Genomic DNA, 19,641 nt, shown 5'->3' on the forward strand with positions numbered 1-19,641 from the left:
AATCCTGTCTGATTATCTCCATTTTCCTACTGCTTCTTTCACCGATACATATTTCTTTTCAAGCCCCTCTTCCTCCACCTACCTCTTAAAAGTCATATCGCAGAGTTCTATCTTCAGCCTCCATCTCAGTCCCAGGGTCTATAAGCCTCCAAATATCAAATCTTTCTAACTTATCCCTATATATTTTTTTCATTCCCAGACTTTTGACTTGACCTTTATACTCATAATTACCAATGTAAAAAAGGACATCTCCAAATGAATATCCTACATGTACCTAAAATGCAATGCATCAACACCATGTTTCTGGATGGAAGGACTACATATTATACACTTGCTAAATCATATACAAAATTATAAATGTAGAGCTTTATAAATTAAATTAGAATTTTTTTGAGAAATCATAAAAAAAAGATTCTAAAATTCATCTAGAAGACTAAACATATGAAAAAATCTAAAAACATATGACTTATATTACCAAAAGCCAAGACCAACTACAACAGTACAGGGACAGAGAGCTAGCTATATGGAACAAAAGAAAGTCCATAAGGTCTATATAAGAAATAATAAATAAAAGCATATTTCATCAGTGTAGAAATGTTGATTATTAGATAGTATTAATTATTATTATATAATATAATTATTATTTAAAATTCAAGGCAAGTTTTTATAGTAAAAAAAAATCCTTACTTCATATCTTACTGTCAAAAAAATTCTAGCTGAATTATAAAATTTAACTGTAAAAAAATAAAACCTTAGAGGTACTGTTAAAAAAAAAAAAAAAAAGGTAAGGGGAAAGCCTTCCTAAGCATGACAACTAAAATATAGGAAAAGAATGACAGATTTGCTTATTACAAATAATTTACTCAGGAATATAAGAAAATGAGTAGATAATAAACTAGGAGGAAAAACATCTGTGACAAATGTAGCATATGATAGACACAAAGGTAGTGTCCTAAATCTACAGAGCATCAACACATCAATATCATTAAGGAAAACAAAAAAAAAAATGAGCAAAGGACAAGAACAATACCTAGCAAAATAAATCAAATAGCCAACATATATGAAAAAATTTTTCAACTAACTACACTAGAAATTTAAAAATGCAGACTAAAACACAATATTTATGTATGAAGTTAGTAAAAGTTAAAATTATAACTAGAGAGACTATAAAGCTTCACGAATGCAGGACCCACTGTCCACTGTTTTAACATACTAAAGATGCTCAACATATTTATAGATGATGCAAAAGTTTTCATAATGGATGGTGGTGATGGTAATAAACCCTGTGAATATAGGGTTTATATAGGTAAAATGGGAAATTTTATGTTGTGCATAAAATTAAAAAAAAAGATCAGTGGTTGGTACGGGTTGGCTGGTGACGGAGGGATGTATAGGTGGAATATAGGGCAGAGAAAACTATTCTGTACGATACTGTAATGGTGGCTAGAAGACATTACACATTTGTCAAAATCCATACACAGAAAGACTGAAGCATAATGTAAACGACAGATTTTAGTTATTAATAATGTATCAACACTGGTTCATCGATTCTAACAAATGTACACCAATGCAAGATGTAATGTGCTAGGGTGAGTGTACATGGGAACACTCTGCACTTCCTGTGCAATTTTTCTGCAAATCTAAAACTGCTATAAAATTAAAATTCATTATTTAAAAAAATAAAATTGTAGAATGAATAACCATACCATGTTGGTCACAAGAACTCAGAGAATCAAGTACTCTTTTGTACCTGGGGTAAGAAACAGGTATGTTCTTTCTAGAAGTTAATATAGTGATAGCAAAAGCCTTAAAAAATCTGGAAAAAGAAGTCTTAATTTTTTAAGAAAATTGAACAAATGCACAAAGGTGTTAATAATAGCAAAAAAACTATTTGACTAGCATATGACTAAAAGTAAAAGTTCAATTAAAAGGAACAATGATGGTGCCACTATACACTGAGATGCTGGTTAAGCTTTTAAAGCTATAGAAATAAATCTCTTCTCACAGAAGTAAATTTTGTCAAATGAAGTGAAAATTATTATAAAACAATATACAGCATGAGCCCAAGTTTTCTCCTTCATAAAACAAGAGTAACAATAGAAGCTATCTCATTTAATTTTGAGAATTATGAGCTAACATTTTTCACACAGTACTGCTGTATTAAAAAAACTCAATAAACTAGCTATATCATCTTCAGAAGAAAAAAGGGTGCACACATATAGAAAATGTCTGGAAGGATATACACTGAAATGCTAACAAAAGTTAATTTCAGGTAATAATTTTCTATATTTTCTAGTGTTCCTACAATAAATATTAAAAAACATAAACAATGTTACCAAAGGTTAATTATATAGAGATATTTTAACATTTTCTACATTTATTCACATTCTCTAATTTTTTCACCAACATTTCTTGTTTGATGCAAGTTTTTAAAATGATATTAACCTTACAAGGCATTCATAATGTATCAATGACTATGAAAACAAGGTAAAAATTAATATAAATATATAGCACAAACTCTTTTTCAAAAAAAGTAGGAAGGAAGGGAGGGACAAGAGGAGGGAAGGGGTCAGGGAAAGCATATAGACTAAAATGTTATGAATGGTTAGATTATTGCTCCTTTCTAGAAGCAAATCTAGTTTCTAAATCTAGAAGCTTATCTAGGTTCTAAATTCTTTAATGTACTACTTTTGTAAAGAAAAACTATTAAAATATTATTAAACACGTCCAAAATCAAGCTCCTATCTCTTCCACCTATCTATTTCTCTTTGTAAATAGCACCATTATTCAATCAAGCCCCCATACCTCTGCGTAATTCAAATCTCCTTCCTCTTTCTCGTTATTCCTTCAATCATCAAACTCTTTAAAAAGATATTACTTTTTAAAGGTCTCTTGAATTCTTCCCCCACTCTTCATTCTCACTTCTTTAGTCCAGACCATCAACTTTCAATTGCAAGAGTCTTTGTTTCCAGTCTCAACCTCCCTGTCTTCAGTCTCAGCCCCCAACTCCCCAATCCACTGTCCACATAGTTAAAAATGACCTTTCTAATACAAACCCAATTTAATATAAACCTGCTGCTGAAAATACTCACTACCTCCCCATCATCACCAGAAAAAAAAATCCAAACCCTCAGTCTATACATCCATCTTCATCTCCCATCAAACTCCCTCAAGCAATAATATAAACTTCTGCATGCTTTCTACAAACCATCACCCTCCCAAATTATGCTTCCTGGACTTGAACTGCTGTTCCACCCTCTTCTCTTTCTGGCTCAACTCCATTCATCTTTTAAGACTCAGTTCAAGTATCGCCTTTCCCCTACAAGCCTTCTCTGACTGCTTCCTCTCACAGCCGCCCTTCTTTGCAGCCCCATTTTTCTCTGGCATAGCATAGAAATTTCCTCTTGAGTTTTCTATTTTACCCATTTACCCCGAGATATTGAAGGTAGAGACTGTGTCTCATTTTTGGGTGATGGGATTAGAGATTGTTTTTGTTGTTTCTTTTTACTTATCTGCATATTTTTCTTTTAATTATATAAATATGTTCTTGTTATAAAAGAGACAAGCTTTAGAGTAAAGTATAGAGTAAAGTTACCTGGATTTTCTAACTTATGTGTCTAGCCAAGACCCTGACACAGTAAACCCCAATAAAAGGCTATGGAGGGGTAGGCAACGGTGGCTCAGTGGCAAAATTCTCACATGCCATGCCAAAAAAAAAATTATTCAGTGTACGACTAAGGCAGCATGATACAGGACAGTAACTCAAGATGTCAGAGATACAAAGTGACACTGTGGGTCCTTAAAGCCCACTATAACTAGAGCAGCTCTGCTTGTATCTACTTCAATTACTAGACCTCCATATAAAATTCATCCAAGAGGGGGTTCATATTCTCAAAAAAAATGTCTAAAAACCAAAGGTTATGAAAAAACAAACAAACACTGGAACAGAAGGCAGCAGACCTGAATTCTAGTCCTAGCTCTGAAACAAGTTAACTAGGTTAGTTGCTTTTCCTCTTCAGGGCATTAGGGTATAATTTCTCATCTGTTACACACACACAGGGGTTATTAGTTCTCTAATGTTACTTTTACTTCTAAAATCTTACAAAAATGATAGTAAATACACAGATGGTTCCTTGTCTTTCATATAATATCAGGTGTCACAACCCAAATATGGTTAAAATGGCTGCCTCCTTGATTGGGAATTCATACTGCTCTTTTTCTCCCATTATCAAACCTGTAAGCCTTCTTACTAAGATAACTCCATAAACTCCTTTCTTTTTTGATGAGGGAGTCAGACTTGATGGGCTTGTCTTTAAAATGAACTGATCTGGGTAGAAGAAAAGAAGATGAAATGGTTGCAAGAAACAATCACCAGGAATCCCCTTTCAAGGACACTGGAGAAATGACAGTTACCCTTATAGAGGAAATAGTTTTAGGGGAAACATTGGTTCCTGATCTGATGCCACCTGTCCAAACCTCCACTTAGACTAAACAAGGATAAGGAAACAAGATAAGCCATTACAGGCCTAAAAGGACCTCTCTAGACTCAAAACCAGGTGACAAGGATAGACTTGACTCGTTTATTCTCCATCTGCCTACACCCCATGTTTCTGAGTACCTTGTGTCTTACTTACATTAAGAAGTCTAAATATCCATTAATACTAAGACCAAAAACCTGGGATGTTGAAAACTGAAGATTAAAGAGCAGTTTCAGAATAAGAATGCTATGGGCAGGAAAATCTAGAATCTTTAACCAAAGGAGGTAAAAACATAAATGAGGGCCACTGATCTAATTACTCAAAGGTTTTGAGTCAGCCTGGTGGAAGGATTACCTTACCTGATTGAAAGTAGGAGGTGGAGGAGGACCGGGTGGGGGCGGAGGGGGAGGAGGAATTGGCATCCTTTCCCTGTTCCCAGTTGGCACTGCTTTTTCTCCGTTTTACTTTGCAGCTTTAGGTCACTCATATACCTGTAAATGAAACGCAAATTGTTGAGAACAACTTTAAAATTAAAGACACTGCCCCAGAGAACTAGAGGAATGGACATGACACCACATAGAGACAGAGCACCTAATCTTCTAGTTCCACTGTGAGCATGGTCTGGTGTGGGTCTTGACAAACTCATTCAGTAAAAGGCCAGATAATAAATATTTATACCACATATGGTCTCTATATCATATGTGCTGGTTTGAAAGGATGTATGTCCCCTAGAAAAGCCATGTTTTAATCAAAATCCCATTTCGTAAAGGCAGAATAATCCCTATTCAGTATTGTATGTTTGAAACTGTAATCACAGCATCTCCCTGGCGATGTTATTTAATCAAGAGTGGTTGTTAAACTGGATTACGTGACGACATGTCTTACCATTTGGGTGGGTCTTGATAAATTTACTGGAGTCCTATAAAAGAGGAAACATTTTGGAGAATGAGAGATTCAGAGAGAGCAGAGAAGAACGACACAGCCACGAGAAGCAGAGTCCATCAGCCAGTGCTTTGGAGATGAAGAAGGAAAACACCTCCTGGGGAGCTACATGAAACAGGAAGCCAGGAGAAGCTAGCAGATGACGCCGTGATTGCCATGTGCCCTCCAGATGAGAGAGGAACCTTGACCGTGTTCTCTATGTGCCTTTCTACTTGAGAGAAACCCTGACTTCACTGGCCTTCTTGAACCAAGGTATCTTTCCCTGGATGCCTTAGATTGGACATTTCTATAAACTTATTTTAATTGGGACGTTTTCTCAGCCTTGGAACTGTAAACTAGCAACTTATTAAATTCCCCTTTTTAAAAGCCATTCTGTTTCTGGTATACTACATTCTGGCAGCTAGCAAACTAGAACAGCATGGTATTCTTTGTTGTTGTTGTTTTTCTTCTGTTTTGTTTTTACAAGCTGTTAAAAAAAATGTAAAAACCAATATCTGTTTGTGAGCTATAAAAAAACAGGTCATGCACTGGATTAGGATCACAGGCCATAGTTTACCAACCCCTGGTACTGTCACATCTCTGGAATCTAATCAGAGCACAAATACCATGTGAGAATTCATCCACTTGTCAATATCTCAGAACAATTAGCCCTCAAAACTGTAGAGCTGGGTTCTCCCAGTGTCCCCTCTGGGTCCCAGCAGTTGAGGTGGCAGGAGTGGCAGCAGCCAGCAGCCCGGCTTCACAAAGACTCTCAGAGTGCTGCGGCCTGCAGCACCCAGTACATTCCCTCTCTCCTGCCAAAATGCCCAAGAGGAAGGTAAGTTCAGTTATAGGGGCGGGAAAGGAGGAGCCCAAGAAGAGGTTGGTGAGGTTATCAGCTAAACCTGCTCAGGCAAAAGTGGAAACAAAGCCAAAAAAGGCAGCAGGAAAGGATAAAACTCCAGACAAAAAAATGCAACCAAAAGGGAAAGGGGAGCAAAGGGAAAACAAGCTGAAGTGGCTAATCAAGAAATAAAAGAAAATTTATCCACAGAAAATGGAGAAACTAAAAATGAGGAAAGTCCAGCCTCTGATGAAGCAAGAGAGAAAGAAACCAAGTCTGGGTAATAGCATATACCATGTCTTATATAGTGGTGCCTGTTTCTCCCTTATACAATTCAGAAGAATATTTTTATCACATAGTTTGTAAATGCAAGTTTTTTAGTAGCTCTAGAAATATTTTTAAGAAGGAGATTAGAACCCCACCTCATTTTACTTTTCAAGTATAAATGCCTTTTTTTAAAGAGGGGAAATAATCTGTTGTTGTTTTGTACAATCAGAAAAGAATGGGATATTGAATTATGGGAGGCTTTTGACTGTCTTGGATGTCAACATTTCATAGGGTAAAGGGTGGCAGTTTTTATACCCTATAACATAACACATACTAAATGGTGATCTGGAGTCACAGTCATACATTGAATGTGTTGAACATTAAAAATCATTCTCATCTTTTTCCATTCTCATGTTTTTCAGTAGAATTGTTTCTTCTGCTCCCTTATTTTGGCTCTACTGCCAGGACTGTGTGCACTCTGTAACATCCCCTGGTTGGACTGTCCCGTTTTCCTAATAATTTTGTTAAGTGCTGTGAAAGACTGGAAATGTTGAGTATGTAACATATATGATGTTAAATCATGAACTGGTAACAGCTTATCAACATTTGAAGATACCGGTACTTGATATCCTCCTAAGTTTCAAAAACTTGAGTCCAAATTTTAAGCTGGAAAGTCACTTGAATAACTTTTGAAAAGAATTACAACTATGGGGCTTTTTAGATTTTTAGTAAGTACATTCAGAACTGTCTACAAATTGTTAATAATGTCTGTGTTGATCTTCAAAACAACCAATTAAATCTCAATTATGAAAGAAAAAAAACTATACAGCTAACCCCCTAGTAGATGAGACACAAATCAGGAAACTGATGTACCCTAAGACATCAAAATAGGGGGCAAAGATAAAACCAGGACCCAAGAACACAATAACTACCCCCAAAACCTGTTCTGAGGAAATCCCATTTCCTATTCAAAAAATATAAGACAAAATAACATGACCATCATGAGTAAATTTACTCACAGATAAAAAGAAAAGTTTAAGATAAAGTAATTACCCTCGCCAATCAATCCACAGAAGAACTGCTACTGAGCAAGGTGATTAATGAGATAGGACACAGAAGAAAATTCACAGGTAGCACCTACCATAGGTGTGAAACCATGTGTACCAAGACAAGCCCAAAAGACTAAACCAGCATGGCAAACCACCAGGAAGGTTCAGTTCTGAAATTCTTACAGGGGTGATCAAGGCTTCTCTGCGAATAAATGAATAACCACTTAAACACATCTCTCAATGACCTGGGAATGATGAAAGGAAAGGAAAACTTTCCAAAGTTTCTATAAAACTAGGAACCCTAAGGGTACATGGGTACTTCAGTGGTAGAATTCTCACTTGCCATGCAGGAGACCTGGGTTTGATTCCTGGCCCATGCACCCTCAAAAAAAAGAAACAAAATTCCCTATGTGTGTGAGTATGTACAGATACAGAAATACATATATGTAGGAAGACACATTTAAAAAAAAAACAAAAAGGAACCTTTTTAGGGGAATAGAATTTGATCAGAAAAGTAACTGTGAAGGTCTTCAAAATCAAAACCCCTCCCACTATAATATCTCTATATGCTGACTACCCAAACTACAAACAAAGAAATGAATAGTGCTTTGGCTAGGTAACTCCCATGGGGATGGTGTTTGAACTCACCTCTAGAAATGAGCAGCTAAGACCCCCACTGCTTCAAGGGAAATACCTTCCTGTTTCTGGTTTCAAAGCTAAGTCTAGTCTCTTTGCCAGGGATCTAACAAAATAGAGTTAAAAAATTTATCAAAATAGTAAATCCTCATAAGCAGAACACCTATCACCTGGTGGGGGTAGGGGGTGGGATTTAAAATAAAAGAAACATAATGAGAATAGAAAAACTTTCTTTCTGAATTCTCTGAACTATCCATGACCATTCCATCCCACTCCATTAGCAGAGCACAAAGACCCCATAAAATTCTCAAAGGAAGCTAGCAGAAACCAATGGGGAAAATAATAGCCTATTGAGAAACATTTTCAACTACTTCCAGTCACCTCTGTTCCTGCCTTTTCTGGGTTCCCACTCTGTCCACCTTTGACCATTGCCACTGTTGAAGTGAACTGCTAGAATGACCTAGAAAAGAGACTCAGACAAATCCCTAATTCTTTTCACATCCACAGCTGTTGCAATCTGCATGCTACAAAGCAAATCATGACCTAAAGAAACATCCGTATGCCTGACAGTGGGTATCTCTTACTAAGCAAAGCAGTAATTCTCTAGCAAGCCAAACCTCTTTTTTTTTAAGCAACCCATCAGAAAAGATCACTAATATATTATATAGTTAAAGACATCTTCTCAATTCAAATTCCAATTTTAAAACAGATCCTTCAAAGAAATACCACCTTTAATGTTGACTACTGGCAGTGGCTCTCAACCTTTCTCTTGTGTCCATGAAGTCTGCATGCACAGCATACACCTATCAGTAGCATTTATCATTATAATACCATACACTACAGTGGGGTGCTGGCCTTCCATTGTACAGTGAGGACACTCAAGCTCCCAGAGTGGGAATGCATGCAACTAGAGAGACAGTATGTGACGCTGACTGATCTTAGGAACAACTTGCTCAGGAGTAAATTGCAGAGCTATTCCTCAAAACGCAGGCCTTCCGATTCCTATCCATTCCACTAATCAATCAAACAAATTAACAAAAGTATCCCTTGAAAAATGGTGTGGTTTAGCAACTTCTTACTCTTTTTCCTCAAATGAATATTTAATCACTCCAAATTTCTATCTTACTGATAGAAAACAGTTTAATATATACTCTCTAAGAGCAGTCCAATTTATGTGAATTTGAATTAAAACAACTTTCCATTCCCTGAAAAGTCCCAAAAAAGATTTTTTTCAAACCAATTTAGGATTGATATTCATGCTCTCTATACCAATGCAAAGGATCTGCTTTGAGAACACCTTCTAGCTAAAAACAAATGAAACAGAATCGTTCATAAAGTTTTGTGGTAGAAAGACAAATTTCAGTGACCAGCCATTTTTTAAAGATTTTTTTAGTTGTATATACTAGTACATTTTGGACAGTCCATTCAAGGAAGATCACTCAATTCAACTTAATGAAGCCCATTTCTTTCTCATACTGAGACAAGTAGATACAGTAAGAGCAGGAATTTCTGCAGGTAGCTCCATTGGGCTGGCGGCCCATCTTTCATTCAGTGACGCAAAGAGGCATCCTGACCAACTATTTTTAATTGAAGGACAAATTCAGGACTTCTGGAAGTACTGTCTATTGCAACTGTATGAACCCAATATTCCTGAGATTAAATTTTAAAAGAAGAAGAAAAAAAAAAGGGTTCTAACAGAATTTTTAAGTTTTTTCTGACCTATTAAATTACAAATACAAAACTCATGATCTATGCTCTTCAGAGTCCTTGATTTTCTGAATTATTTTGAGTTTGGCTTTAGTTCAGCAACACAGTAATTCTCATTCCTTTCCTTAAGCCCTTTCATCTTAAAAACCATGATATAAGTTTTCTATATCCTCAGGAATAAGTTTCTTTGAAATAAAGATCAGAGAGCATTATTTTCCATCTTCCCAATGTCAAATTTATCGCAGAATTCAGACATAAATCTTCATAAAACTCAAGAAATGCACTTTTAAGTAGTGCTTTCTTCAAAGCCCTGAACAAAATGAGGATCAAGATGACGGAGTGATATGCTTCGGGCTCCATCCCCACCCCCACCCTACACCCCCACACACAGAAGTTTTGAACACAGCAAGAACTGGCAGAAACATCTTGCTCAACACTCCAGAAAATAGTTTCAGGGCTGCAGTAACAGGGCGAGACCTGAATCAAGAAAAAGGCTACTTAAAAGTGTTAGGATCTCATGTGGCCCCAGTAGGGAACTCTGGTCCTAGTTCTAGAGGGAGCAAGGTAACCCTCCTGCACATACTGGTAAGATAAATAACAGGCTCAATCTGTCTGGTTGTGGACTGAGGGCCTCGCTGTTCCCGACCTTGCCCTGTGTGTAGAAGGCAGTTCACCTACTTCTACAGAAAACGCTGTGAGAGAGCAGTCAGGACGTGCTGACTGAGGCAAGGAATTGCTAGCTATAAGACATACAGTACAGTGCCTGAGACTGTGAATAAACGGTCTCCTAGGGAAGAGGGGACATTTGAAACCACAAAAATGAGGAAATTCCCAAGGCCACATGTGCATGCCACCCAAGACAAAATCAGAAAAGATCAGGGAGGCCCCTATGCTTGGCATGAAGTTGTTCTCCAAACTGTCTAGATAAGCCCTGAAGGACAGCACTCACACAGCTCAATTTGCAAGGTCTGGGAAAGGTATTATCTTTTTTCCTTTTTTTTTTTTTTATTAGCTCCAAGCATTCAAGGAAAGGTCTGTCCTAACTGGATATAAGCTTAAGGAACAGAAGACTCAGTGTCTATTAGTGTTAATGCACTAAAATATCAAAATGTCCAGGTTTTGACAAAATGTTATGAAACATACAAAGATATAGGAAGATCATGATGGCCTGGGCAAAGGAGAAGAGTAAAGCATTAGAAATCATCAGTGAGAAGGACCAGATCTGGGACATAACAGACAAGTCCTAAATATGCTCAAAGAGCTAAAGGAAAGCATGGGCAAAGAACAAAAAGAAATCAGGAAAACAAGAGATGACACAAAGAGTATCAACAGAGAGACAGATATTATGTAAAGGAACCAAACAAAACTGAAAACCACAGCAGGAGAAATTTAAAATTCCCTAGAGGGGTTCAACAATAGAATGGCAGAAGAAAGAATAAAAAAACCTGAAGATAAAACAATTGAAACCATTCAGTGTGAGAAGCAGAAAGAAGAAACAAGAAAGAAAGAAAAGTGAACAGAGCCTAAGAGACCTGTGGGATACCATCAAGCATGCCAATATACACACTGTGAGAATCCCAGGGAGAAGAAAGATAAAAAGGGGCAGAGGGAATATTTTTTTAAAAAATGGCTGTATGATCCTGCAACCCTGTTGCTAGGTATATGCTGGAGAAACTGAGAGCTGGAACACAAATGGACATTTGCACAATGGTGTTTATGGCAGCAGTGTTCATGATTCACAATTGTTGGAGGTGGCCTAGGGTACAATGACTGAGGAATGGAAGGGGGAACTGTGGTGTATACATACAACGAACCACTGAGCAGCTGCAAGAAGTAATGAAGTTGTGTGACATGCAACTAGGGGAATGAACCTTGATGACAGTATGTTGAATGAAATGCCAGAAACAAAAAGACAAGTATTATCTTGCCTCGCTCATATGGACTAACTGTAATATACAAACTGGAGAACTGAAGTTGAGAGCACAGGTTATCCGCTTGGGGGCTACTGTAAAGGGTCCTAGATTATATGCTCTTACAGCAGTCACATCTCTTCTGGAACTGTAACTGTTACTTCTAAATTCTGAGATACTGAGCTATTTGTGTATAATCTGGTCATTCCCAGAAATTTAGGGTATTTATGTGACACCTGAGACTCAGAGTTAGAGCTCTGAAGCGATGAAAGTCACCATTACCCCATACAGCAACTGTTAAAAGAACTGAAAAAGTGATCAGATTTCAACTAGAGATACAAATGAAGCTGATCTGGATAGAACTAAAGAAAATCAGAATACAGAGTAAAGGATGATATGGTCCATATTTTAAAACTTCAACTTCTTCCCATTCCTATCCATTCCACTAATCAATCAAACAAATTAACAAAAGTATCCCTTGAAAAATGGTGTGGTTTAGCAACTTTTTACTCTTTTTCCTCAAATGAATATTTAATCACTCCAAATTTCTATCTTACTGATAGAAAACAGTTTAATATATACTCTCTAAGAGCAGTCCAATTTATGTGAATTTGAATTAAAACAACTTTCCATTCCCTGAAAAGTCCCAAAAAAGATTTTTTTCTTTTGTGTGAGACCAAAGGGAGAGATATTTATTTGGTGCAAAATTTATATTTTGGGTAGTGTACTAACTAATTTAACTTCTATGGTCATTTTATTTGAATACCATAATTACATGGAATCTTGAATAGGGCGTGAGATTTTACTGTTTTGCACAGGTTAGTGTAATGCTCTGATATATCCCAGAGTAATTTGGGAAGAGAATAAAAAAGTATTTGCAAAGTCCCCTTGAGGGACTGGGGAGAAAGGAGGAAATATTAAACTTTCCCATTTGGTGAATTTCTGATATTCTAGCAAGCAGTGGGGACAACCAATTCAATAGGGTGAGCCCTCGATCTTGGAGTTCGACAATATGAAACTTATTTCTGCAAAGGAGAAGCTAAGCCTACTTATAATTATGCCTAAGAACCACCCCCAGAGAAGTTCTTTTGTTGCTCACATGTGGCCTCTTTCTCTAAGCCAACTAAGCAGGTGAACTCACTGCCCTTCCCCCTACACGGGACATGACTCCCAGGGGTGTAAATCTCCCTGGCAATGTGGGACAGACTCCTAGGATGAGCCAGGACCTGGCATCATGGGATTTAGAAAGCCTTCTTGACCAAAAAGGGGGCAACAGAAAAGAGACAAAGTTAAGTTTCAGTGACTGAGAGATTTCAAACAGAGTCAAGAATGTATCCTGGAGGTCATTCTTATGCATTATATAGATATCCCTTTTTAGTTTATGGTGCACTGGAGTGGCTAGAGGTAAATACCTGAAACTGCTGAACTGTATTCCAGTAGCCTTGATTCTTGAAGACAACTGAATAACTATATAGTTTTTACAATGTGACCATGTGATTTTGAAGAACTTATGTCTAATGCCCCTTTTATCCAAGGTATGGACAGTAATAAAATAAGGAAAAGTAAATAAACAAATAATAGGAGGGAATAAGGGGTAGAAAAAAATTGGTTAGATTGAAATGCTAGTGGTCAATTAGAGGGGTAAGAGGTATGGAATGTATGAGGTTTTTCTTTTTCCTTTTTATTTCTTCTTCTGGAGTGATGCACATATTCAAAAAATGATCATGGTGATAAATACACAACTATGTGATGATACTGTGAGCCACTTATTGTATATGTTGGATAGAAAGTATGTTTGTGATCATTTCTCAATAAAAATATTTTTTAAGAGCAGGCCATGGTGGCTCAGCAGGCAAAATTCTCACCTGCCATGCTGGAGACCTGGGTTCAATTCCTGGTGTCTGCCCATGCAAAAAAAAAACACCAACTTTAAATAACAATAATAATGGCTGAAAACTTCCCAATTTTAACTTAAAACAAGAATATATACACTCAAGATACTCACTGTGCTGGTTTGAAAGGAAGTATGCCCCCTAGAAAATTCACGTTTTAATCAAAATCCCATTTCATAAAGGTAGAATAATCCCTATTCAATACTGTATGTTTGAAACTGTAATCAGATCATCTCCCCGGGTGATGTGATTTAGTCAAGAGTGGCTGTTAAACTGGATTAGGTGACGACATGTCTCCACCTATTTGGGTGGGTCTTGATTGGTTTACTGGAGTCCTATAAAAGAGGAAACATTTGGGAGAATGGGAGATTCAGAGAGAGAGCGGAGAATGCTGCAGCACCAAGAAGCACAGAGTCCATCAGTCGGCGCTTTGGAGATGAAGAAGGAAAACACCTCCCGAGGAGCTTCATGAAACCGGAAGCCAGGAGAGAAAGCTAGCAGATGACACCATGTTCACCATGTACCCTTCCCCAACACAGAGAAGCCCTGACCGTGTTCGCCAGGTGCCTTCTCACTCGAGAGAGAAACCCTGAACTTCATCGGCCTTCTTGAACCAAGGTATCTTTCCCTGGATGCCTTTGACTGGACATTTCTATAGACTTGTTTTAATGGACATTTTCTCGGCCTTAGAACTGTAAACTAACAACTTATTAAATTCCCCTTTTAAAAAGCCATTCTGGGGCGGGCCGCGGTGGCTCAGCGGGCAAGAGTGCTTGCCTGCTATGCCGGAGGACCTCGGTTCGATTCCCGGCCCCAGCCCATGTAAAAAACAAACAAACAAACAAAATATAATAAAACAAGAAAATGTTTAAAGATGTTTCCCTTTCTTCCTCCCTTCCTTCCTTCTATCCTTCCTTCTCTGTCTTTCCTTCCCTTCCTTCCTCCCTCTCTTTAAAAAAAAAAAAAAAAGCCATTCTGATTCTGGTATACTGCATTCCAGCAGCTAGCACACTAGAACACTCATGAATTCCAAAAAGGATAAACCCAAATAGACTCACAGCACAGCATATTATAATCAAACTGTCAAAGGTCGAAGATGAAAAGAGAATTCTGCAAGTTGCAAGAGAGAAGCAATGTTTCACATAAAAGGAGCCTCGATAAGATAAATGATGGTTTCTCATTGAAAACCACAGAGACAAGAAGGCAGTAAGATGATACATTTAGAGTGCTGAAAGCAGAATACTATCAAAGAAGAATTCTATATCCAGCAAAACTGTCTTTCAAAAAATGAGGGAGAAAGTAAGATATTTTGAGATAAACAAAAGCTGAAGGAGTTTGTCATCATTAGATTGGCCCTATAAGAAATGCTAAAGAGAGTTGTGCAGGTTGAAAGGACAGGACAATAGACAATACATAGAAGCCACATGAATAAATCAGTATCTACAGGGAGGGTAACAGCATGGATAAATAAAAATGTCAGTATTGTTGTATTTTTTATTTGTAATTCTACTTTTTACTTCCTACAAGATCTAAAAGGCAAATGCATTCAATGTAATGACAAATAGTGGTTTTGGACTCATAATGTATAAACATGTAATTTGCGACAAGTACTACATAAAGGTGGAGGGACAGAGTATAGAAACATAGTTTGTGTGTACCATTGAAGGTAAGTTGATAGCAAAGCAAACGACACTATTAGAAATTTAAGATTTTTAATGCATTGCTATGGTTACCAAAAAGAAAATATCAATGGATATGGAAGCTTATGGAGACAGAAATTAGAGTACAGGTTGTGAGGGGCGGGGGGCAGGGGGAATGGGGAATGGGGAATGCATAACAGATGTATGGTTTCTGTTTGGAAAGATAGGAAAGTTTTAGTAATGGAGGATGGTGAGAGTACCGCAATATTGTGATCATGATTAACCCTAGTGAATGGCATGCTTGGGAGGGGTTGAGAGAGGAAAGTTTATGCTGTATATGCTCCCATAATTTAAAAAAGAAGATTGCCAAACCCCAACCGACATCATTCCTGTTAACACTAAAGAACACCCAGGGCTCTATATGAGATCCTACAAAAGAAGAACGCACTAAGTTTACTTTTCAGGAACCTAAAACCTCCAGATGTTTCCTAGGCCAGATAAATTTCGAAACCCAGAGGTGCCAGTCTCTCCAAGAACATCAACCAGTTCCATCCCCTTATCCCATATTGCTGATACCCCTTTTCAACCTGAAAAAATTTAGAATGGGCAAACCCAAATATCCCTAAAGATTGGGAGAAGAATCAAAGGAGAAGGAGGAGTCAAAACAGAGAAGTTAGGGTTTAGCAAATGAGTATGACTACTGAATCACTATATTGATATTTCTTTCTAGTCTCCAGTGTCTTGGAGAGGCTATAAGGAAAAATCTAAAGTTGTGGAACTGTAGCCCATACCAAATTTTGAAATCTGCTCTGTAACTACTTGTTAAAATGTACTTTGAAGTATATTGCTTCTTTGTATATATATTTCACAATAAAAAGTGCTAATTTTTTTTTAGAAGAAGAGCAACTAAAAAGACAATGACAATTAAATGCAATACATGATCCTAATGGGATCAAGCAATGTAGGAGAAAAGGCTCCAAGGAACATTACTGGAACATATGGAAAAAACTGGAATATAGACTATAAGCCTTATAACAATATTAAATTTCTTGAATTGATAACTGCACTTAAGGTGGTTACTTAAGTGAATATTCTTGTTCTAAGGAAATGTACATGGCAGTACCAAGTATTCAAGGAACATGAACTTGAGACTACACTCAAGTGTTTGGAAAATGGATTGATAAACAGGCAGACAAGATAGAAAGATACTAGACTTTCTTAGTACAAAGACACCAACTACTGCTTTTTACATTTGATAAATGAAGAATCCAATTCAGTGGTCGTGTTTTTCATTTACTTAAAAGGATCTAAGATGTATCCTAGTTACCACTATAATTTGGGGACTTTATTCAAATGGCATTCTGCTGCTATAAACTCAGGTTTTAATTGCAAGCTATTTTTAAAATTAAAAAGAAAATCAAGAAAAATTCTAAATCTTTATGCCACCTACTTTCATGCTAAAGACCTCAGGTCCTGTGACTGGATCATTTTCCTTTGATCTCAGTTGTTATTCCAGAGTAAATTAGAGTTTTTGTACCAAAGTACTCAAGAAAATCCCACAGAAGAAAAAAGAATTGGCCCTAAAAATGTAAGCCCCCTCTCTCAGCAAAATCTCAAGGGCCTCAGTTCTACCTCACAACAAGCCATATGAATAAGAATCTAGGATGTCAACAAGAAAATTCTATCTTAAAAACATGTTCAATATTTTAATATCCTATTAAACCTCTTTCCAAAATAAAGAAACAAAGAGATAGATAAAGCAGTCATTTAAGGACACGTTCTCAAAGACAAGAATACAACAACAATTATCTAGAGATTGTCTACTCAGTCTCTAGTCAATCTAAAGAGAAGTCAGTTGTGCCTTCAAGAGGAAAGAATTCCACATGCTGTCTTACTAGAATTCTTCTCAGACCATAGTTCAAATCAAATGAAATTCCTCTAACTATGTCAGAGATGGAACATAAATGTTTGGCAGAATAAGAAAGTCAGTTTCTTAGGACAAAGTCACATAATGGAGAATGGGGTTTTATTTGGTGTATTTTAATCCCTGCCAGAAGGAACTGCAGCCGTGTCTGATACGGCTTCCACAACTCAGTTGAGACAGCTAGACTTTTCAAGCACGGACATTAAAAGCCCACCAATGAATCAATTGTTTATAACCCTTCAAAAAACAACCTATCCCAGAAACATTCATAACAAACAAAAAGTCCAAACTGATCAAGTCCATTCTGTATATTTCCCAACCAAGTTTTTAGTCAAACAGAACTAACAGCAAGAAACAAAGTAATTTGCAACAAATGAAAATAAGTAAAAACTGAATGAATGGATTTTGGTAAAAATTGGATTCCAAATTCAACAACGTCACCTCACTCTGATAAGAGTTACTCCTACTCCTGGTGGGTGGCCTGTTAGTACCAGATTAGACATCACTATGGAATAAGAATTCAACTTCGGAAAAACATTTCATATATCTATGTTCATTTTATCCAATGAGCTCTTAAGCACACACAGCACCATATTTATAGTTCCCCCCTACTATTCTATAGCATAGAGTTAGTACTCAATAGTCACTTATTGACCTGAACAAAAGTAAATTAAAGAGTAAGTTAAGGGAAGGCCATGGTGGCTCAGCAGGCAGAGTTCTCGCCTGCCGTGCCGGAGACCCGGGTTCAATTCCCGGTGCCTGACTATGCAAAAAAAAAAAGAGTAAGTTAAAAAGCAAAGAACACTGTCTGAAAGATAAAGCAAGTCTGAACAGAGGAAAAAAGTTGCAAAAAGTAGATTAATGTGCAAGTAACAGATAAGACATGAAATATATCTATGGAAAGATGAAAACAAGAAACATGAAGCCATGCACATAGTTCAGTGTTCAAAAGTTTTTAACTTGCTTTATTCATTCATTTCTGAATTCATTCATCATCCAATAGATATTTATTGAGCACCTACCACTTAATTCATTCAACAATTTTTTATTAAGCACCCACAAAGTCTCAATTGCAGACAATATTGCTCCCCAAGAGATATTTAGCCATGTCTAGAGACATTCTTGACTGTTATGACTGGGGGTGCTACTAATATCTAGTAAACAGAAACAGGGATACTGCTAAACATCCTGCAATACACAAGACAACCCCCACAATTTGTCTCTGGTGGATTAAACTGTGTACCCTAGTTTGGACATGTTCTTGGTCTTGGTCCAAATTTTGATGGGTGTGGACCCATTGTAAAGAAGATCTCTTCAAGACAGTATACTTCAATTAAGAGTGTGGCCCAGGGCGGGTCATGGTGGCTCAGCAGGCAAGAATGCTTGCCTGCCATGCCAGAGGACCCGGGTTCGATTCCTGGTGCCTGCCCATGTAAAAAAAAAAAAAAATTCATTGAAAAAGTGTGGCCCAAGTGATTGAGAAAATCTTCTCGACCAAAAGGGGGAAGAACAAAATGAGACAAAAGAAAGTGTCAATGGCTGAAAGATTCCAAGCAGAGTCAAGAGGTCATACTGGAGGTTATTCTTATGCATTAAATAGATACCACCTTGTTAGTCAAGATGTAATGGAGAGGCTGGAGGGAACTGCCTGAAAATGTAGAGCTGTGTTCCAGTAGCCATGTTTCTTGAAGATGATTGCATAATGATATAGCTTTTACAATGTGACTGTGTGATTGTGAAAACCTTGTGCCTGATGCTCCTTTTATCTACCTTATCAACAGATGAGTAAAACAGACGGCATAAAAATAAATAATAGGGAGAACAAATGTTAAAATAAATTTAGTAGACTGAAATGCTAATTGTCAATGAAAGGGAGGGGTAAGGGGTATGGTACGTATGAATTTTTTTCTGTTGTCTTTTTATTTCTTTTTCTAAATTGATGCAAATGTTCTAAGAAATGATCATGATGATGATATGCAACTATGTGATGATATTGTGAATTACTGATTATATATGCAGAACGGAATGATACGTTAATATTTGTGTCTGTTGTTATATATATATTTTTAATTAATTAAAAAAAAAAGAGTGTGGCCTAAATGAATCAGGTTGGGTTTTAATCCAAATTACTAGATTAAGGTAAAAGTCAGACAGAGAGAAAAGCCACAAGGAGCAGACAGAAGCTGGAAGTCAACTGGCCCCAGAAGAGAAAGGAGAAGATGTTGCCATGTGTACGCCATGTGACAGAAAAGCCAAGGACCAAGGATCTGCAGCAGCCACAAGGATCTGCAGCAGCCAGTAGAAGAATGCCTCAGTCTTTGAGGGCTTTGCCGACACCTCGATTTTGCCAATAAATCCCATAAATACTTAATG

General features: G+C 37.1%; 1 protein-coding gene across 5 annotated transcripts in view; it reads right to left on the reverse strand.

Annotated features, from left to right (window-relative positions):
- WIPF2 (WAS/WASL interacting protein family member 2) overlaps positions 1–19,641 on the reverse strand; it is a 51,917-nt gene that overhangs the window by 14,109 nt on the left and 18,167 nt on the right. For all 5 annotated transcript variants that reach the window (XR_013177550.1, XM_077164477.1, XM_077164479.1 and 2 more), the window contains exon 2: positions 4,838–4,969. Coding sequence is in view for 4 of the 5 variants with exons in the window: in XM_077164477.1 (XP_077020592.1) it covers positions 4,838–4,900 (63 nt within the window). In the remaining variant the exon portion in view is untranslated. The remainder of the gene's footprint in view (positions 1–4,837; positions 4,970–19,641) is intronic.

Source organism: Tamandua tetradactyla, chromosome 6 (assembly GCF_023851605.1).
Source record: "Tamandua tetradactyla isolate mTamTet1 chromosome 6, mTamTet1.pri, whole genome shotgun sequence".
Lineage (NCBI taxonomy): Eukaryota > Metazoa > Chordata > Mammalia > Pilosa > Myrmecophagidae > Tamandua > Tamandua tetradactyla.